The following is an 18,050-nucleotide window of genomic DNA, read 5'->3' on the forward strand; positions in this document are numbered from 1 at the left end:
ATGTAACTCAGGATCAGTACAGGATAAGTAATGTCATGTATGTACACAGTGACCTCTCTCTCGCGCCCGGCACTGGACACATCACTGTGACATCACTCCCCCGCGCGCTGCAGTGCTCAGTGGCTACGCGATGGCTTTTTGGCCCACGCCGCTTTCCATCCTCAGCGTCACGTGACAGACCGGAAGCGGAAGTAGTGAGTGAAACATTGGAGCAGGGACCCGGGAGCCCCAAGCACCGGAGAGCGTGAGTCATGTGACCTCCCCGGCACTCTGCCTGTATAAACGTGTACCGGAGGAGAGGAGCGTAATGATTATATATATATATACATGCAGTGTCCATGCGGGCAGGAGCCGTCTATGTATCCAGGTGTATTAATCACCTGTGCCCCGCCCCCTCCTGCAGACTATCACTGCCCTAATGTCATATCACCTGTGCCCCGCCCCCTTTTGCAGACTATCACTGCCCTAATGTCATATCACCTGTGCCCCGCCCCCTCCTGCAGACTATCACTGCCCTAATGTCATATCACCTGTGCCCCGCCCCCTTTTGCAGACTATCACTGCCCTAATGTCATATCACCTGTGCCCCGCCCCCTCCTGCAGACTATCACTGCCCTAATGTCATATCACCTGTGCCCCGCCCCCTCCTGCAGACTATCACTGCCCTAATGTCATATGACCTGTGCCCCGCCCCCTCCTGCAGACTATCACTGCCCTAATATCATATCACCTGTGCCCCGCCCCCTTCTGCAGACTATCACTGCCCTAATGTCATATCACCTGTGCCCCGCCCCCTTCTGCAGACTATCACTGCCCTAATGTCATATCACCTGTGCCCCGCCCCCTTCTGCAGACTATCACTGCCCTAATGTCATATCACCTGTGCCCCGCCCCCTCCTGCAGACTATCACTGCCCTAATGTCATATCACCTGTGCCCCGCCCCCTTCTGCAGATTATCACTGCCCTAATGTCATATCACCTGTGCCCCGCCCCCTCCTGCAGACTATCACTGCCCTAATGTCATATCACCTGTGCCCCGCCCCCTCCTGCAGATTATCACCACCCTAATGTCATATCACCTGTGCCCCGCCCCCTCCTGCAGACTATCACCACCCTAATGTCATATCACCTGTGCCCCGCCCCCTCCTGCAGACTATCACTGCCCTAATGTCATATCACCTGTGCCCCGCCCCCTTTTGCAGACTATCACTGCCCTAATGTCATATCACCTGTGCCCCGCCCCCTCCTGCAGACTATCACTGCCCTAATGTCATATCACCTGTGCCCCGCCCCCTCCTGCAGACTATCACTGCCCTAATGTCATATGACCTGTGCCCCGCCCCCTCCTGCAGACTATCACTGCCCTAATATCATATCACCTGTGCCCCGCCCCCTTCTGCAGACTATCACTGCCCTAATGTCATATCACCTGTGCCCCGCCCCCTTCTGCAGACTATCACTGCCCTAATGTCATATCACCTGTGCCCCGCCCCCTTCTGCAGACTATCACTGCCCTAATGTCATATCACCTGTGCCCCGCCCCCTCCTGCAGACTATCACTGCCCTAATGTCATATCACCTGTGCCCCGCCCCCTTCTGCAGACTATCACTGCCCTAATGTCATATCACCTGTGCCCCGCCCCCTTCTGCAGACTATCACTGCCCTAATGTCATATCACCTGTGCCCCGCCCCCTCCTGCAGACTATCACTGCCCTAATGTCATATCACCTGTGCCCCGCCCCCTTCTGCAGATTATCACTGCCCTAATGTCATATCACCTGTGCCCCGCCCCCTCCTGCAGACTATCACTGCCCTAATGTCATATCACCTGTGCCCCGCCCCCTCCTGCATATTATCACCACCCTAATGTCATATCACCTGTGCCCCGCCCCCTCCTGCAGATTATCATCACCCTAATGTCATATCACCTGTGCCCCGCCCCATCCTGCAGATTATCACCACCCTAATGTCATATCACCTGTGCCCCGCCCCCTCCTGCAGACTATCACTGCCCTAATGTCATATCACCTGTTCCCCGCCCCCTCCTGCAGACTATCACTGCCCTAATGTCATATCACCTGTGCCCCGCCCCCTCCTGCAGATTATCACCACCCTAATGTCATATCACCTGTGCCCCGCCCCCTCCTGCAGACTATCACTGCCCTAATGTCATATCACCTGTGCCCCGCCCCCTCCTGCAGACTATCACCGCCCTAATGTCATATCACCTGTGCCCCGCCCCCTCCTGCAGATTATCACCACCCTAATGTCATATCATCTCTGCCCCGCCCCCTCCTGCAGATTATCACCACCCTAATGTCATATCACCTGTGCCCCGCCCCCTCCTGCAGACTATCACCGCCCTAATGTCATATCACCTGTGCCCCGCCCCCTCCTGCAGACTATCACCGCCCTAATGTCATATCACCTGTGCCCCGCCCCTTCCTGCAGATTATCACCACCCTAATGTCATATCACCTGTGCCCCGCCATCTCCTGCAGATTATCACCACCCTAATGTCATATCACCTGTGCCCCGCCCCCTCCTGCAGATTATCACCGCCCTAATGTCATATCACCTGTGCCCCGCCCCCTCCTGCAGACTATCACTGCCCTAATGTCATATCACCTGTGCCCCGCCCCCTCCTGCAGATTATCATCACCCTAATGTCATATCACCTGTGCCCCGCCCCATCCTGCAGACTATCACCACCCTAATGTCATATCACCTGTCCCCCGCCCCCTCCTGCAGATTATCACCACCCTAATGTCATATCACCTGTGCCCCGCCCCCTCCTGCAGATTATCATCACCCTAATGTCATATCACCTGTGCCCCGCCCCATCCTGCAGACTATCACCACCCTAATGTCATATCACCTGTGCCCCGCCCTCTCCTGCAGATTATCACCACCCTAATGTCATATCACCTGTGCCCAGCCCCGTCCTGCAGATTATCACTGCCCTAATGTCATATCACCTGTGCCCAGCCCCCTCCTGCAGATTATCACCACCCTAATGTCATATCACCTGTGCCCCGCCCCCTCCTGCAGATTATCACTACCCTAAAGTCATATCACCTGTGCCCCTCCTGCAGACTATCCTCACCCGCAGCTCCTCGCTCTCGCTCGTCCTCTTCCCCTCCAGCAGCTCGGCGCCGGTCCTCTTCCCCTCCCGCAGCTCGGCGCCGGTCCTCTTCCCCTCCAGCAGCTCGGCGCCGGTCCTCTTCCCCTCCCGCAGCTCGTCGCTCGTCCTCTTCCCCTCCCGCAGCTCGTCGCTCGTCCTCTTCCCCTCCCGCAGCTCGTCGCTGGTCCTCTTCCCCTCCCGCAGCTCGTCGCCGGTCCTCTTCCCCTCCCGCAGCTCGGCGCCGGTCCTCTTCCCCTCCCGCAGCTCGGCGCCGGTCCTCTTCCCCTCCCGCAGCTCGGCGCCGGTCCTCTTCTCCTCCCGCAGCTCGGCGCCGGTCCTCTTCCCCTCCCGCAGCTCGGCGCCGGTCCTCTTCCTCTCCCCCAGCTCGTCGCCGGTCCTCTTCCCCTCTCGCAGCTCGTCGCTGGTCCTCTTCCCCTCCCGCAGCTCGTCGCTGGTCCTCTTCCCCTCCCGCAGCTCGGCGCCGGTCCTCTTCCCCTCCCGCAGCTCGGCGCCGGTCCTCTTCCCCTCCCGCAGCTCGGCGCCGGTCCTCTTCCCCTCCCGCAGCTCGGTGCCGGTCCTCTTCCCCTCCCGCAGCTCGTCGCCGGTCCTCTTCCCCTCCCGCAGCTCGTCGCCGGTCCTCTTCCCCTCCCGCAGCTCGTCGCCGGTCCTCTTCCCCTCCCGCAGCTCGTCGCTGGTTCTCTTCCCCTCCCGCAGCTCGTCGCCGGTCCTCTTCCCCTCCCGCAGCTCGTCGCTGGTCCTCTTCCCCTCCCGCAGCTCGTCGCCGGTCCTCTTCCCCTCCCGCAGCTCGTCGCCGGTCCTCTTCCCCTCCCGCAGCTCGTCGCCGGTCCTCTTCCCCTCCCGCAGCTCGTCGCCGGTCCTCTTCCCCTCCCGCAGCTCGGCGCCGGTCCTCTTCCCCTCCCGCAGCTCGGAGCCGGTCCTCTTCCCCTCCCGCAGCTCGTCGCTGGTCCTCTTCCCCTCCCGCAGCTCGTCGCCGGTCCTCTTCCCCTCCCGCAGCTCGGCGCCGGTCCTCTTCCCCTCCCGCAGCTCGGCGCCGGTCCTCTTCCCCTCCCGCAGCTCGGCGCCGGTCCTCTTCCCCTCCCGCAGCTCGGCGCCGGTCCTCTTCCCCTCCCGCAGCTCGGAGCCGGTCCTCTTCCCCTCCCGCAGCTCGGAGCCGGTCCTCTTCACCTCCCGCAGCTCGGCGCCGGTCCTCTTCCCCTCCCGCAGCTCATCGCCGGTCCTCTTCCCCTCCCGCAGCTCGGCGCCGGTCCTCTTCCCCTCCCGCAGCTCGTCGCCGGTCCTCTTCCCCTCCCGCAGCTCGTCGCCGATCCTCTTCCCCTCCCGCAGCTCGGCGCCGGTCCTCTTCCCCTCCCGCAGCTCGGCGCCGGTCCTCTTCCCCTCCCGCAGCTCGGCGCCGGTCCTCTTCCCCTCCCGCAGCTCGGCGCCGGTCCTCTTCCCCTCCCGCAGCTCGGCGCCGGTCCTCTTCCCCTCCCGCAGCTCGGCGCTGGTCCTCTTCCTCACCCGCAGCTCGTCGCTGGTCCTCTTCCTCACCCGCAGCTCGTCGCTGGTCCTCTTCCCCTCCCGCAGCTCTGCGCCGGTCCTCTTCCCCTCCCGCAGCTCGGCGCCGGTCCTCTTCCCCTCCCGCATCACCACCCTAATGTCATATCACCTGTGCCCCGCCCTCTCCTGCAGATTATCACCACCCTAATGTCATATCACCTGTGCCCCACCCCCTCCTGCAGACTATCCTCACCTGCAGCTCCTCGCTCTCGCTCGTCCTCTTCCCCTCCCGCAGCTCGGCGCCGGTCCTCTTCCCCTCCCGCAGCTCGGCGCCGGTCCTCTTCCCCTCCCGCAGCTCGGCGCCGGTCCTCTTCCCCTCCCGCAGCTCGGCGCCGGTCCTCTTCCCCTCCCGCAGCTCGGCGCCGGTCCTCTTCCCCTCCCGCAGCTCGGCGCCGGTCCTCTTCCCCTCCCGCAGCTCGGCGCCGGTCCTCTTCCCCTCCCGCAGCTCGGCGCCGGTCCTCTTCCCCTCCCGCAGCTCGGCGCCGGTCCTCTTCCCCTCCCGCAGCTCGGCGCCGGTCCTCTTCCCCTCCCGCAGCTCGGCGCCGGTCCTCTTCCCCTCCCGCAGCTCGGCGCCGGTCCTCTTCCCCTCCCGCAGCTCGGCGCCGGTCCTCTTCCCCTCCCGCAGCTCGGCGCCGGTCCTCTTCCCCTCCCGCAGCTCGGCGCCGGTCCTCTTCCCCTCCCGCAGCTCGGCGCCGGTCCTCTTCCCCTCCCGCAGCTCGGCGCCGGTCCTCTTCCCCTCCCGCAGCTCGGCGCCGGTCCTCTTCCCCTCCCGCAGCTCGGCGCCGGTCCTCTTCCCCTCCCGCAGCTCGGCGCCGGTCCTCTTCCCCTCCCGCAGCTCGGCGCCGGTCCTCTTCCCCTCCCGCAGCTCGGCGCCGGTCCTCTTCCCCTCCCGCAGCTCGGCGCCGGTCCTCTTCCCCTCCCGCAGCTCGGCGCCGGTCCTCTTCCCCTCCCGCAGCTCGGCGCCGGTCCTCTTCCCCTCCCGCAGCTCGGCGCCGGTCCTCTTCCCCTCCCGCAGCTCGGCGCCGGTCCTCTTCCCCTCCCGCAGCTCGGCGCCGGTCCTCTTCCCCTCCCGCAGCTCGGCGCCGGTCCTCTTCCCCTCCCGCAGCTCGGCGCCGGTCCTCTTCCCCTCCCGCAGCTCGGCGCCGGTCCTCTTCCCCTCCCGCAGCTCGGCGCCGGTCCTCTTCCCCTCCCGCAGCTCGGCGCCGGTCCTCTTCCCTTCCCGCAGCTCGGCGCCGGTCCTCTTCCCCTCCCGCAGCTCGGCGCCGGTCCTCTTCCCCTCCCGCAGCTCGGCGCCGGTCCTCTTCCCCTCCCGCAGCTCGGCGCCGGTCCTCTTCCCCTCCCGCAGCTCGTCGCTCGTTCTCTTCCCCTCCCGCAGTTCGGCGCCGGTCCTCTTCCCCTCCCGCAGCTCGGCGCCGGTCCTCTTCCCCTCCCGCAGCTCGTCGCCGGTCCTCTTCCCCTCCCGCAGCTCGTCGCCGGTCCTCTTCCCCTCCCGCAGCTCGTCGCTCGTTCTCTTCCCCTCCCGCAGCTCGTCGCCGGTCCTCTTCCCCTCCCGCAGCTCGTCGCTCGTTCTCTTCCCCTCCCGCAGTTCGGCGCCGGTCCTCTTTCTTTCCCTCCCGCAGCTCATCGCTGGTTCTCTTCTTCTCCCGCAGCTCATCGCGCCACCCTCGCCATGCCTGGGAAGCTGAAGGTGAAGATCGTGGCTGGGCGCCACCTCCCGGTGATGGATCGGGCCAGTGACCTGACTGACGCCTTTGTGGAGGTGAGATGTCTTGCGGTGCACACACACTGTAGAGTGTGAGCTCTGCTGCCTCAGCCTCCATGTGTCAGGGCTATGGGGCTGTCACTCAGCTTTCCAAAGACCCTGAACAGAATATTAAGTCTTTTGTTTATTTTTTGTACAGGTGAAATTTTCGAACACGACCTTCAAGACGGACGTGTACCCCAAGTCTCTGAACCCGCAGTGGAACTCGGAATGGTTCAAGTTTGAGGTGACCTTTTACCTTCCCTCCTGGGAGGGGGGTGTCTGAGTTCCTGCAGGTGTTAACCCCTCTGTGACCTCTCCCTGGCAGGTGGATGATGAGGATCTGCAGGATGAGCCACTGCAGATCACGGTTCTGGACCACGACACGTACAGCGCCAACGACGCCATCGGGAAGGTGTACATCGACATTGACCCGCTGCTGTACACGGAGGCGGCCACCGTCATCTCAGGGTGGTTCCCCATCTATGACACCATACACGGTACTCCCTACTCCCATCACTGTCACATCTTGTGGCCCCCGTCTCCTCCCTGGGGGTGTAGTGCCTGCGGTTATCAGCGGTGGCTCATTGTCTCTCCTCATACAGGGATCCGCGGAGAGATCAGTGTGGTGGTCAAGGTCGATCTCTTCAACGACCTCAATCGCTTCCGGCAGTCGTCCTGTGGGGTCAAGTTCTTCTGCAGTAAGTGTCCGGGAGGTGGGCGATGGCGGCTGGGAGGTGGGCGATGGCGGCCCCCACGGCTGGGAGGTGGGCCGTGGCTGGGAGGTGGGCGATGGCGGCCTCAGCGGCTGGGAGGTGGGCTATGGCGGCCTCAGCGGCTGGGAGGTGGGCTATGGCGGCCTCAGCGGCTGGGAGGTGGGCGATGGCAGCCCCCACGGCTGGGAGGTGGGCTATGGCGGCCCCCGCGGCTGGGAGGTGGGCGATGGCAGCCCCCACGGCTGGGAGGTGGGCTATGGCGGCCAGGAGGAGGGCGAGGGTGGCTGGGAGGCGGGCCGTGGCTGAGAGGTGGGCGATGGCAGCCCCCAAGGCTGGGAGGTGGGCGATGGCAGCCCCCACGGCTGGGAGGTGGCCGATGGCGGCCGGGAGGAGGGCGAGGGTGGCTGGGAGGCGGGCCAGGGCGGCCCCCGCGGCTGGGAGGAGGGCCGTGCCTGGGAGGCGGGTGAGGGTGGCTGGGAGGTGGGTGAGGGTGCCTGGGAGGTGGGTGAGGGTGGCTGGTAGGAGGGCCGTGCCTGGGAGGTGGGTGAGGGTGCCTGGGAGGTGGGTGAGGGTGGCTGGGAGGAGGGCCGTGGCTGGGAGGAGGGTGAGGGTGGCTGGGAGGTGGGTGAGGGTGGCTGGGAGGTGGGTGAGGGTGCCTGGGAGGTGGGTGAGGGTGGCTGGGAGGTGGGTGAGGGTGGCTGGGAGGAGGGCCGTGCCTGGGAGGTGGATGAGGGTGGCTGGGAGGTGGGTGAGGGTGGCTGGGAGGTGGGTGAGGGTGGCTGGGAGGTGGGTGAGGGTGGCTGGGAGGTGGGTGAGGGTGGCTGGGAGGTGGGTGAGGGTGCCTGGGAGGTGGGTGAGGGTGCCTGGGAGGTGGGTGAGGGTGGCTGGGAGGAGGGCCGTGCCTGGGAGGTGGGTGAGGGTGGCTGGGAGGTGGGTGAGGGTGGCTGGGAGGAGGGCCGTGCCTGGGAGGTGGATGAGGGTGGCTGGGAGGAGGGTGAGGGTGGCTGGGAGGAGGGTGAGGGTGGCTGGGAGGTGGGTGAGGGTGGCTGGGAGGTGGGTGAGGGTGGCTGGGAGGAGGGCCGTGCCTGGGAGGTGGATGAGGGTGGCTGGGAGGAGGGCCGTGCCTGGGAGGTGGATGAGGGTGGCTGGGAGGAGGGTGAGGGTGGCTGGGAGGAGGGTGAGGGTGGCTGGGAGGTGGGTGAGGGTGGCTGGGAGGTGGGTGAGGGTGGCTGGGAGGAGGGCCGTGCCTGGGAGGTGGGTGAAGGTGGCTGGGAGGTGGATGAGGGTGGCTGGGAGGAGGGTGAGGGTGGCTGGGAGGTGGATGAGGGTGGCTGGGAGGTGGGTGAGGGTGGCTGGGAGGTGGATGAGGGTGCCTGGGAGGTGGGTGAGGGTGGCTGGGAGGAGGGCCGTGCCTGGGAGGTGGATGAGGGTGGCTGGGAGGTGGATGAGGGTGGCTGGGAGGTGGGTGAGGGTGGCTGGGAGTCGGGCGAGGGTGAATCGGGAGTCACATGATAGTACATTGCCCCTTCCAGCCACATCCATCCCTAAGTCGTACCGTGCGGTTGTCATCCATGGATTCGTAGAGGAGCTGGTGGTGAACGAGGATCCGGAATATCAGTGGATCGACAGAATCCGGACCCCAAGAGCCTCCAATGAAGCACGACAAAGGCTAATCTCTCTGATGTCAGGTATGGGGGGAGGGTGCGGGGGGATCTCTGTGATGTCAGGTATGGGGGGAGGGTGCGGGGGGATCTCTGTGATGTCAGGTATGGGGGGAGGGTGCGGGGGGGATCTCTCTGATGTCAGGTATGGGGGGAGGGTGCGGGGGGATCTCTGTGATGTCAGGTATGGGGGGAGGGTGCGGGGGGATCTCTGTGATGTCAGGTATGGGGGGAGGGTGCGGGGGGATCTCTCTGATGTCAGGTATGGGGGGAGGGTGCGGGGGGATCTCTCTGATGTCAGGTATGGGAGGAGGGTGCGGGGGGATCTCTCTGATGTCAGGTATGGGGGGAGGGTGCGGGGGGATCTCTGTGATGTCAGGTATGGGGGGAGGGTGCGGGGGGATCTCTGTGATGTCAGGTATGGGGGGAGGGTGCGGGGGGATCTCTCTGATGTCAGGTATGGGAGGAGGGTGCGGGGGGATCTCTGTGATGTCAGGTATGGGAGGAGGGTGCGGGGGGATCTCTGTGATGTCAGGTATGGGGGGAGGGTGCGGGGGGATCTCTGTGATGTCAGGTATGGGGGGAGGGTGCGGGGGGATCTCTGTGATGTCAGGTATGGGGGGAGGGTGCGGGGGGATCTCTGTGATGTCAGGTATGGGAGGAGGGTGCGGGGGGATCTCTGTGATGTCAGGTATGGGGGGAGGGTGCGGGGGGATCTCTCTGATGTCAGGTATGGGGGGAGGGTGCGGGGGGATCTCTGTGATGTCAGGTATGGGGGGAGGGTGCGGGGGGATCTCTGTGATGTCAGGTATGGGGGGAGGGTGCGGGGGGATCTCTGTGATGTCAGGTATGGGGGGAGGGTGCGGGGGGATCTCTCTGATGTCAGGTATGGGAGGAGGGTGCGGGGGGATCTCTGTGATGTCAGGTATGGGGGGAGGGTGCGGGGGGATCTCTGTGATGTCAGGTATGGGAGGAGGGTGCGGGGGGATCTCTGTGATGTCAGGTATGGGAGGAGGGTGCGGGGGGATCTCTGTGATGTCAGGTATGGGGGGAGGGTGCGGGGGGATCTCTGTGATGTCAGGTATGGGAGGAGGGTGCGGGGGATCTCTGTGATGTCAGGTATGGGGGGAGGGTGCGGGGGATCTCTGTGATGTCAGGTATGGGAGGAGGGTGCGGGGGGATCTCTGTGATGTCAGGTATGGGGGGAGGGTGCGGGGGATCTCTGTGATGTCAGGTATGGGAGGAGGGTGCGGGGGGGATCTCTGTGATGTCAGGTATGGGGGGAGGGTGCGGGGGGATCTCTGTGATGTCAGGTATGGGGGGAGGGTGCGGGGGGATCTCTCTGATGTCAGGTATGGGGGGAGGGTGCGGGGGGATCTCTGTGATGTCAGGTATGGGGGGAGGGTGCGGGGGGATCTCTGTGATGTCAGGTATGGGGGGAGGGTGCGGGGGGATCTCTCTGATGTCAGGTATGGGAGGAGGGTGCGGGGGGATCTCTGTGATGTCAGGTATGGGGGGAGGGTGCGGGGGGATCTCTGTGATGTCAGGTATGGGGGGAGGGTGCGGGGGGATCTCTGTGATGTCAGGTATGGGAGGAGGGTGCGGGGGGATCTCTGTGATGTCAGGTATGGGGGGGGGTGCGGGGGGATCTCTGTGATGTCAGGTATGGGGGGAGGGTGCGGGGGGATCTCTGTGATGTCAGGTATGGGAGGAGGGTGCGGGGGATCTCTGTGATGTCAGGTATGGGGGGAGGGTGCGGGGGGATCTCTGTGATGTCAGGTATGGGGGGAGGGTGCGGGGGGATCTCTGTGATGTCAGGTATGGGGGGTGCGGGGGGATCTCTGTGATGTCAGGTATGGGGGGAGGGTGCGGGGGGATCTCTCTGATGTCAGGTATGGGGGGAGGGTGCGGGGGGATCTCTCTGATGTCAGGTATGGGGGAGGGTGCGGGGGGATCTCTGTGATGTCAGGTATGGGGGGAGGGTGCGGGGGGATCTCTGTGATGTCAGGTATGGGGGGAGGGTGCCGGGGGATCTCTGTGATGTCAGGTATGGGGGGAGGGTGCGGGGGGATCTCTGTGATGTCAGGTATGGGGGGAGGGTGCGGGGGATCTCTGTGATGTCAGGTATGGGGGGAGGGTGCGGGGGGATCTCTGTGATGTCAGGTATGGGGGGAGGGTGCGGGGGGATCTCTGTGATGTCAGGTATGGGGGGAGGGTGCGGGGGGATCTCTGTGATGTCAGGTATGGGGGGAGGGTGCGGGGGGATCTCTGTGATGTCAGGTATGGGGGGAGGGTGCGGGGGGATCTCTGTGATGTCAGGTATGGGGGGAGGGTGCGGGGGGATCTCTCTGATGTCAGGTATGGGAGGAGGGTGCGGGGGATCTCTGTGATGTCAGGTATGGGAGGAGGGTGCGGGGGGATCTCTGTGATGTCAGGTATGGGAGGAGGGTGCGGGGGGGATCTCTGTGATGTCAGGTATGGGGGGAGGGTGCGGGGGGATCTCGGTGATGTCAGGTATGGGGGGAGGGTGCGGGGGGATCTCTGTGATGTCAGGTATGGGGGGAGGGTGCGGGGGGATCTCTGTGATGTCAGGTATGGGGGGGGTGCGGGGGGACATCTGGGGGATATAAGGGTTCGGCAGGGATTGAGCGCTGGTCGGGTCATAGTCTCCTCTTGTGTCACCTCGTGTAGAGGGCACATTATCTATTGCTCTCAGTTAGCAGCCACATCGCAGGTCACCTGATTGTTGTGTTGTGACTGTGCTGGAGTCATAATCCAAAGGTCAATCCTCCCGAATCTACTGGAAATTGAAGATTATGAAATATAAACCTTACAGGTCAGAGGTCAGGGAGGGAAGGGGGGGGCTGTATGTCTGTGTTATATAATCTGCATCACACACGTCACCACTAGGGGGCAGCATCCAGGTCACAGATGTAATGGTGTCCCCTTCCAGGGGAGCTGCAGAGGAAGATCGGCCTGAAGGTGCTGGAGATGAGGGGCAACGCCGTGGTGGGCTACCTGCAGTGCTTCGATCTGGAGGGAGAGTCCGGCCTGGTGGTCCGAGCCATCGGAACTGCTTGTACTCTGGATAAACTGAGCAACACCGTCCCCTTCCCCCCGGCCTGCCACTCCCCATGTAAAGAGCTAAAGGAGTAAGTATAAGTCCTAATGCCACATCACCCAGAGATGCAAGTGTATACTCCAGCAGAATAGTGAGTGCAGCTCTGGTGTATAATACAGGATGTAACTCAGGATCAGTACAGGATAAGTAATGTCATGTATGTACACAGTGACTGCACCAGCAGCAGAATAGTGAGTGCAGCTCTGGGGTATAATACAGGATGTAACTCAGGATCAGTACAGGATAAGTAATGCCATGTATGTACACAGTGACTGCACCAGCAGCAGAATAGTGAGTGCAGCTCTGGGGTATAATACAGGATGTAACTCAGGATCAGTACAGGATAAGTAATGTCATGTATGTACACAGTGACTGCACCAGCAGGAGAATAGTGAGTGCAGCTCTGGGGTATAATACAGGATGTAACTCAGGATCAGTACAGGATAAGTAATGTCAGGTATGTACACAGTGACTGCACCAGCAGCAGAATAGTGAGTGCAGCTCTGGGGTATAATACAGGATGTAACTCAGGATCAGTACAGGATAAGTAATGTCATGTATGTACACAGTGACTGCACCAGCAGCAGAATAGTGAGTGCAGCTCTGGGGTATAATACAGGATGTAACTCAGGATCAGTACAGGATAAGTAATGTCATGTATGTACACAGTGACTGCCCCAGCAGCAGAATAGTGAGTGCAGCTCTGGGGTATAATACAGGATGTAACTCAGGATCAGTACAGGATAAGTAATGTCATGTATGTACACAGTGACTGCCCCAGCAGCAGAATAGTGAGTGCAGCTCTGGGGTATAATACAGGATGTAACTCAGGATCAGTACAGGATAAGTAATGTCATGTATGTACACAGTGACTGCACCAGCAGCAGAATAGTGAGTGCAGCTCTGGGGTATAATACAGGATGTAACTCAGGATCAGTACAGGATAAGTAATGTCATGTATGTACACAGTGACTGCTCCAGCAGCAGTATAGTGAGTGCAGCTCTGAGGTATAATACAGGATGTAACTCAGGATCAGTACAGGATAAGTAATGTCATGTATGTACTGTGACTGCACCAGCAGCAGAATAGTGAGTGCAGCTCTGGGGTATAATACAGGATGTAACTCAGGATCAGTACAGGATAAGTAATGTCATGTATGTACACAGTGACTGCACCAGCAGCAGAATAGTGAGTGCAGCTCTGGGGTATAATACAGGATGTAACTCAGGATCAGTACAGGATAAGTAATGTCATGTATGTACACAGTGACTGCACCAGCAGCAGAATAGTGAGTGCAGCTCTGGAGTATAATACAGGATGTAACTCAGGATCAGTACAGGATAAGTAATGTCATGTATGTACACAGTGACTGCACCAGCAGCAGAATAGTGAGTGCAGCTCTGGAGTATAATACAGGATGTAACTCAGGATCAGTACAGGATAAGTAATGTCATGTATGTACACAGTGACTGCACCAGCAGCAGAATAGTGAGTGCAGCTCTGGGGTATAATACAGGATGTAACTCAGGATCAGTACAGGATAAGTAATGTCATGTATGTACACAGTGACTGCACCGGCAGCAGAATAGTGAGTGCAGCTCTGGGGTATAATATAGGATGTAACTCAGGATCAGTACAGGATAAGTAATGTCATGTATGTACACAGTGACTGCACCAGCAGCAGCATAGTGAGTGCAGCTCTGGGGTATAATACAGGATGTAACTCAGGATCAGTACAGGATAAGTAGTGTCATGTATGTACACAGTGACTGCAGAATAGTGAGTGCAGCTCTGGGGTATAATACAGGATGTAACTCAGGATCAGTACAGGATAAGTAATGTCATGTATGTACACAGTGACTGCACCAGCAGCAGAATAGTGAGTGCAGCTCTGGGGTATAATACAGGATGTAACTCACGATCAGTACAGGATAAGTAATGTCATGTATGTACACAGTGACTGCACCAGCAGCAGAATAGTGAGTGCAGCTCTGGAGTATAATACAGGATGTAACTCAGGATCAGTACAGGATAAGTAATGCCATGTATGTACACAGTGACTGCACCAGCAGCAGAATAGTGAGTGCAGCTCTGGCGTATAATACAGGATGTAACTCAGGATCAGTACAGGATAAGTAATGTCATGTATGTACACAGTGACTGCACCAGCAGCAGAATAGTGAGTGCAGCTCTGGGGTATAATACAGGATGTAACTCAGGATCAGTACAGGATAAGTAATGTCATGTATGTACACAGTGACTGCACCAGCAGCAGAATAGTGAGTGCAGCTCTGGAGTATAATACAGGATGTAACTCAGGATCAGTACAGGATAAGTAATGTCATGTATGTACACAGTGACTGCACCAGCAGCAGAATAGTGAGTGCAGCTCTGGGGTATAATACAGGATGTAACTCAGGATCAGTACAGGATAAGTAATGACATGTATGTACACAGTGACTGCACCAGCAGCAGAATAGTGAGTGCAGCTCTGGGGTATAATACAGGATGTAACTCAGGATCAGTACAGGATAAGTAATGTCATGTATGTACACAGTGACTGCACCAGCAGCAGAATAGTGAGTGCAGCTCTGGGGTATAATACAGGATGTAACTCAGGATCAGTACAGGATAAGTAATGTCATGTATGTACACAGTGACTGCTCCAGCAGCAGTATAGTGAGTGCAGCTCTGAGGTATAATACAGGATGTAACTCAGGATCAGTACAGGATAAGTAATGTCATGTATGTACACAGTGACTGCACCAGCAGCAGAATAGTGAGCGCAGCTCTGGGGTATAATACAGGATGTAACTCAGGATCAGTACAGGATAAGTAATGTCATGTATGTACACAGTGACTGCACCAGCAGCAGAATAGTGAGTGCAGCTCTGGAGTATAATACAGGATGTAACTCAGGATCAGTACAGGATAAGTAATGTCATGTATGTACACAGTGACTGCACCAGCAGCAGAATAGTGAGTGCAGCTCTGGGGTATAATACAGGATGTAACTCAGGATCAGTACAGGATAAGTAATGTCATGTATGTACACAGTGACTGCACCAGCAGCAGAATAGTGAGTGCAGCTCTGGGGTATAATACAGGATGTAACTCAGGATCAGTACAGGATAAGTAATGTCATGTATGTACACAGTGACTGCACCAGCAGCAGAATAGTGAGTGCAGCTCTTGGGTATAATACAGGATGTAACTCAGGATCAGTACAGGATAAGTAATGTCATGTATGTACACAGTGACTGCACCAGCAGCAGAATAGTGAGTGCAGCTCTGGGGTATAATACAGGATGTAACTCAGGATCAGTACAGGATAAGTAATGTCATGTATGTACACAGTGACTGCACCAGCAGCAGATAGTGAGTGCAGCTCTGGAGTATAATACAGGATGTAACTCAGGATCAGTACAGGATAAGTAATGTCATGTATGTACACAGTGACTGCACCAGCAGCAGAATAGTGAGTGCAGCTCTGGGGTATAATACAGGATGTAACTCAGGATCAGTACAGGATAAGTAATGTCATGTATGTACACAGTGACTGCACCAGCAGCAGAATAGTGAGTGCAGCTCTGGGGTATAATACAGGATGTAACTCAGGATCAGTACAGGATAACTAATGTCATGTATGTACACAGTGACTGCACCAGCAGCAGAATAGTGAGTGCAGCTCTGGGGTATAATACAGGATGTAACTCAGGATCAGTACAGGATAAGTAATGTCATGTATGTACACAGTGACTGCACCAGCAGCAGAATAGTGAGTGCAGCTCTGGGGTATAATACAGGATGTAACTCAGGATCAGTACAGGATAAGTTATGTCATGTATGTACACAGTGACTGCACCAGCAGCAGAATAGTGAGTGCAGCTCTGGAGTATAATACAGGATGTAACTCAGGATCAGTACAGGATAAGTAATGTCATGTGTGTACACAGTGACTGCACCAGCAGCAGAATAGTGAGTGCATCTCTGGAGTATAATACAGGATGTAACTCAGGATCAGTACAGGATAAGTAATGTCATGTATGTACACAGTGACTGCACCAGCAGCAGAATAGTGAGTGCAGCTCTGGGGTATAATACAGGATGTAACTCAGGGTCAGTACAGGATAAGTAATGTCATGTATGTACACAGTGACTGCACCAGCAGCAGAATAGTGAGTGCAGCTCTGGGGTGTAATACAGGATGTAACTCAGGATCAGTACAGGATAAGTAATGTCATGTATGTACACAGTGACTGCACCAGCAGCAGAATAGTGAGTGCAGCTCTGGGGTATAATACAGGATGTAACTCAGGATCAGTACAGGATAAGTTATGTCATGTATGTACACAGTGACTGCACCAGCAGCAGAATAGTGAGTGCAGCTCTGGGGTATAATACAGGATGTAACTCAGGATCAGTACAGGATAAGTTATGTCATGTATGTACACAGTGACTGCACCAGCAGCAGAATAGTGAGTGCAGCTCTGGGGTATAATACAGGATGTAACTCAGGATCAGTACAGGATAAGTAATGTCATGTATGTACACAGTGACTGCACCAGCAGCAGAATAGTGAGTGCAGCTCTGGGGTATAATACAGGATGTAACTCAGGATCAGTACAGGATAAGTAATGTCATGTATGTACACAGTGACTGCACCAGCAGCAGAATAGTGAGTGCAGCTCTGGGGTATAATACAGGATGTAACTCAGGATCAGTACAGGATAAGTAATGTCATGTATGTACAGTGACTGCACCAGCAGCAGAATAGTGAGTGCAGCTCTGGGGTATAATACAGGATGTAACTCAGGATCAGTACAGGATAAGTAATGTCATGTATGTACACAGTGACTGCACCAGCAGCAGAATAGTGAGTGTAGCTCTGGGGTATAATACAAGATGTAACTCAGGATCAGTACAGGATAAGTTATGTCATGTATGTACACAGTGACTGCACCAGCAGCAGAATAGTGAGTGCAGCTGTGCAGTGCCCCTCTCCTGTGTGAGGTTTGTGGTGTCTCGTGTCTCCTGTGTCTCTCCTTGGTTTTTGCCTGTAGGTTGGGATCTTGCACTAACCAGTTTTCGGGCCGTTCCTTCCTAACCCCCTTGTGCCGTGTTCTCTCTTCTTCCTGGTGCTGCTGCCGCTTCTCCCAGGTCTCCGCTGGTTCAGCCTCCGAGTCACGGATATCGCTCGACTCACAACAGCCCCATTCACACTGCGTCCGGCTCCCGACTTACCCAGAACTTCTCTGTGTCTGTCCCCACTCTCATCTACACTGGTACGAGACCGCTGCCCCCCATTGCACAGGGATAGGTGGGCACAGAGCCCCCTCCACTGACCCCCACTCCAGTTACATCCAGAGCTGCACTTACAAGCTGCTAATCACAGGCCTGACCATGCAGCTTGTCTGAAGTGTTGGGTGAGTGGAGGGGGCGGCAGGTAAGTGACCCGGGGGTAGTTGTAGCTGATGCATGGATAGGGCGCCCCCTTGTGTGTGGCTGCGGCTTTAGGTTTTGCTTCTTTTCGTGTTGGTGGCAGACGCTGGCCGGAGGAGCGGCAGGAGGAGGCGCTGGGAGAGTCGTCACCCCCCAGTACTGGAGACCCCCGTATGGTCCACTCCAGGGGTGACTTACTATATCTTCCCCTTCTTCTGACAGGACCCCCTTCAGTGAGGAGCTGGTCCCCAATATTCACTCATCCGGACCCTCCACCCCTCTGAAAAACCAAACCTATTCCTTTTCACCTTCCAAGTCCTACAGCCGACAGTCCTCCTCATCAGACACAGATCTGAGTCTGACCCCCAAGACTGGTAAGACGTGGCCCCCTCGCCCGTGGCTGATGTGCAGCTTTTCTCTTATGTTAAGTTTGGTTTATTTTATTCATTCCTTGTGTTATTATTAGGCCTCATTCACACGAACGTACGGCCGCCGCCATGGAGGGGAGGAGGGGTGACCCCTCCCCATAGCCATGTGCCATGACACGGGGAGGGACGGGACACGTCCTATCCTTCCCCCGTGTACGGTACAGGGTCACACGTGTGCAGCACCAGATCACCGGCCTATGGGGGAGGTGTGCAAGCGTGTGCCCGTATATACGCCCCCCTGCGGTCGTGTGGATGCA

At 58.3% G+C, this 18,050-nt stretch overlaps 1 protein-coding gene across 1 annotated transcript; it reads left to right on the forward strand.

Annotated features, from left to right (window-relative positions):
• Positions 1 to 141: 141 nt before the first annotated feature.
• On the forward strand, positions 142 to 17,793 carry LOC140110979 (C2 domain-containing protein 5-like; the record flags this gene model as incomplete). Its single annotated transcript, XM_072132305.1, has 8 exons — positions 142 to 244; positions 6,333 to 6,442; positions 6,585 to 6,671; positions 6,753 to 6,924; positions 7,030 to 7,125; positions 8,673 to 8,828; positions 11,755 to 11,953; positions 17,588 to 17,793. Coding segments are annotated over exons 2-8 (1,006 nt in total), but the record flags the coding sequence as incomplete, so codon positions are not given.
• Between the last annotated feature and the right edge of the window lie 257 nt (positions 17,794 to 18,050).

Source organism: Engystomops pustulosus, unplaced genomic scaffold, assembly GCF_040894005.1.
Source record: "Engystomops pustulosus unplaced genomic scaffold, aEngPut4.maternal MAT_SCAFFOLD_355, whole genome shotgun sequence".
In the NCBI taxonomy this organism is placed as follows: domain Eukaryota; kingdom Metazoa; phylum Chordata; class Amphibia; order Anura; family Leptodactylidae; genus Engystomops; species Engystomops pustulosus.